We start from the raw sequence: 3949 nt of genomic DNA on the forward strand, positions 1-3949 counted from the left end.
GGTATGTACATAAGTTTCCTTTCTATGGGCCTCACCTCACTTGTTCGTCGTCACTCTAGTGTTTTAGTTTTATCAACATGCATCGCTTGTCGTGACCAATCGATGGTAACCTTCGGTTTCAGTACGGATTGGGGATGAGGAATTGAAGCGCGCGCGAGGAGAATGCACGGGAAGAGCAGGAGAAGAAGGATGTTATGGAGCAGAAGAAATGCAAAGCAGGATAAGAGGCTAAGCGGATAGATGAGGAAGATGCTATATGTGAGAGGAAGGCTGAGGACGACCGGGTGTGCATGCAGGAGGAAGAAAAGGAGCGTGTACGACAAGCAGAGGAATTTGAGAAGGAGCCCCTATGTCAGGAGCCAGACCTTGAAGCAAGAGGTAGACTCACACACATCGCACTGGGGGAGGAGGAATGGAAACAGTAAGATACTCTTGAGGCAGAGGGAGCTCAGCTCGAAGCTGAAGAAGCTGATGACAAAGTTCAGACTTCATCACCCACCAGCGAGTGAAGGAGCTCGGAAATAGTCTCAACGTCAGTTCTCATATGCAGTTCATGCCTCAGGATGTCATTGACTTGCGTGGTCGTGTGTGGGTCAGTCTGGATGCTGTTACTGTGCCTACGACGATCGCTGCTGTTCACGAACTGGTCCAAAGCTGGCTGTTAAGGAGATAGCAGCTGCCGATAAGGAATCTTTCAATCGTCAGATAAGTATGTCTCGAAGTGGTTCTCGACGCGGTGACCACTGGAACCAAGAACACGGCCCTGATGGCTGGGCTGTTATGGGTGGCAATTCTGTTCCATGGGCACCTCCCCAGGCTCGTGATCTGTCGCAGTTTGGGAAAATCTTCAATGGCCCAGCCATGGGAATGGTGATGTGTTCAAGCGGCGTCTTCATGGCTGGCAAGAAGGACAGCAAGCAGGAGACACTTTCCCAGACGAATTCGGTTCCATGTGCTCAGTCAGAACCTGAATTCGCCGCTAAGGCCTCTACGAAACCCGGTCATTGGTCGAGTCAGAAACTGAACGTTGATCTTGATCATGCTGGCGTTTCTTAGCCCGCTGTACAGTGCAGGAGGCTCCTGGACCAGCTTCTTTCACGGTCCATTCATACTACTGAAGAGCATGCCACGACTCCTTCTGAAGAACCTTCAAGAGGTGGAGATCTACTTTACCAATCTTCTTGACGAGCATCGCTTCCTGGCTCGTGGACAAGCTGCTTGCGTCCACGCTCGAGAGCAAGGAGGCAGATGCAAGGTTGGTCACTGATTTCTTCGCGCAGGCTACGAAATAATGGACAGTGTGCACTTGAGGTCATTGAGGGAGGGTTCATGCCTATGGCGGAATTTTCCAGCAATATTGTCATTGATGCTCTCAAGGCGTTTGACTGCATGACCATTATACTCGAGGGTGCTGGATTCGAGAATGACCCTGGGAGACTCCAATGAATCTCTTCGAAGCTGGAGGATAGCGACAAGCTAGTCTCTCTCTTGCATTATTTGTTCTACTCATATCTCACATTTTCGATTCCATTTTTCTATGTATTGCATGTGTTCTTGGTGTTCTGCAAACTCATATATACATCTCACGGCACATTTGCGTTTGTCCTCTCTTTATTTTGTTATCATTCACTACACATATAGTGGCATGTAGGCCACAGCTAGGGGTGTGTCAGGTACCAAGATGATTTAGATTCGAAACAAAGACATGAACACTCAATTAATCTCTGGAGGGTCCTTGTGGACATGTTGGTGTTGCTGCCTGTTCAGTAAGTTGAGACATATAATGATGCAATAGCAGGCTCAGTTACAGCTCTATTTCAGAGATTTGACGAAAGGCTGGGAATGGCAGTGAGCCTGAGAGTCAGCTAATTGTTACTGGCCAGGTTGGCAGGTGCCTGGTGGAAAAGGGATGCTGACAATCCACTTGAAGTTCATTCTTTGGTTTTGAAGACAGCAGCTGGTGCTTACTAGGCATCACAAGTCGCCAAATCTGGGAGGTCTGTGAGGAGATACTGCAGCCATCTGATGATGTAACTATTCAGCCATACATTTTCATGCAGGTAAGCAGGTTGATGTACATCACTTAGTGGGCCCATTGGACCAGTTTAAGTAGCAGATCATCTGTTGTCAGCTGAATACTTTCTCGTCATAGAACCTCTACCATAGTCAGAATCATTTAAAATCATTCTGCACTGTGAATGCTCTTCCAAGTTACTCATCTGAGTCCTTCAAGTTGTTAACCATGTCTGTGTCCTTTGCATCTCATCAAACACTCACTCAATGAGGAGAGCCACTCTTGACCTCCCTATGCTACTACTGAGTGAGGTGAAATTGACAACAAAATCAAGCTACGCCACAGCAATATGATCACAAAAATCAAGCAAAATACAGCCAAGTCTACACAAGGTTCTGTCCTCATCCATCGCATCAATTCCATCCATGTCCGACCCATATAAAATCAGACATGAGCCACAAATCAAGGAAAGTCAAGGAATAAAACAGCCAAAATGAAGTCAAATTGCAACCAAATTCAATCCTTGGCCCACGAATCACCACCGCAGCAATAATTACGATGCTAAGATCCAGTCAAAATCAATCGATACCAAAGCAACAAAACATCAAAAATCAAATCAACAAGAAACAAAATTCCAACCTCTCCTGCAGCAAAAATAAAGGCGAGTCAAGCGATAACTAAGACACCAATGAAGAATATGTTTTCTGGAGAAAATTCAATTGTTGATACTGACATTGATAGTCTGAGCGCCTATCGTACGCACCGCAAAATATATCCGACACCACAGCAATAAAATCAAAAATGAAGCAAAATGAGATCCTGACCTTGGCCCGCCCATCTGAAATCAAGCAACAACATAGCAATCAGATCACAAAAATGAAGCAAGATGAAACCAAGACAAAATGAGATCCTGACCTCGACCAATGCGCTCAGTGTCTACCATGCCAAGATACGAGCGATACAATAGCGATGCAATCTCATACCACCACAGAAACAAAACAGCCAAAATCAAGGACTACCATAGGAACAAAATATCAAAAATCAAGCAAAATGAAGTCGAATTTAAACAGCATTCTGACCTCCACCAACGCATCGACCAAGACAAGCGCCACCCCAGCAATAACTAAAATCAAGCAAAGATACAATGAGATCCTGACCTCAGCCAGATGCCTCGCCCAATTATGATAGTCATAGCACAATGAAGTCAAGATCATGCCATCACCATAAGCAAAAAAAAATGCAAAATAAAGCAAAGTCAAGACAACATCAAACAAAGTCAACACATCATCCTCATACCTTATCTTTGCGCAAATGAAGCATCCGCATATAATATGTATCATCCGCTCACCTTTACGCACATCAAATCAAGCAACCAAGAAAACCTTGATAGAAATGTAGCATCTGTATCAAAATATACCAACCGCATGATCATAATCAAATCAAGGAAATGCAACAAAGATAGCAACCAAGGCAAATTCAAGTGCGTAATCAAATCAAGGAAATGCAACAAAGATACCAACAAAGATGAATTCAAGCACGTAATCAAATCAATGCAAGACATCAAAGATAACAACCAAGATAAATTCAAGTCCCCCCCACCCCCCACCCATGTTAGCTTAGTGTTTGGTGTCTCGCTTCATTAGGTTTCGGTGTCTCGTTAGTTTAGGCTTCGGTGTCTCGTTAGCTTCGCTTAGGATAAGGAACGTATTCTCTCGGTGTCTCGTTGTCTCGGTTAATGCTTAGAATAAGGAACATATTGTCTCGGTGTCTCATTGTCTCATTTCTCAGTTACACACAGTAATATGACCAACATCCCCCCAGCAGACTACAACTCAAAGTCAAGCAAAATCAACAAAATCCCCCCGATACCAATACGCTCTCGCTCCACTTCCCAGCAACAAAATCATCAAAAATCACAAAAATCAAGCAAAACCA

At 44.6% G+C, this 3949-nt stretch overlaps 1 protein-coding gene across 1 annotated transcript; it reads left to right on the forward strand.

The window, feature by feature from the left end:
• Nucleotides 1-290: 290 nt before the first annotated feature.
• Nucleotides 291-1446, forward strand: F5891DRAFT_991497 (uncharacterized protein; the record flags this gene model as incomplete). Its single annotated transcript, XM_041378124.1, has 5 exons — nucleotides 291-421; nucleotides 481-592; nucleotides 655-1026; nucleotides 1155-1255; nucleotides 1281-1446. The coding sequence occupies 5 exons, from the start codon at nucleotides 291-293 to the stop codon at nucleotides 1444-1446; spliced, it is 882 nt and encodes a 293-aa protein (XP_041216047.1).
• Nucleotides 1447-3949: the final 2503 nt, after the last annotated feature.

This window comes from Suillus fuscotomentosus (genome assembly GCF_016647785.1).
Source record: "Suillus fuscotomentosus strain FC203 chromosome Unknown F5891scaffold_711, whole genome shotgun sequence".
NCBI lineage: Eukaryota > Fungi > Basidiomycota > Agaricomycetes > Boletales > Suillaceae > Suillus > Suillus fuscotomentosus.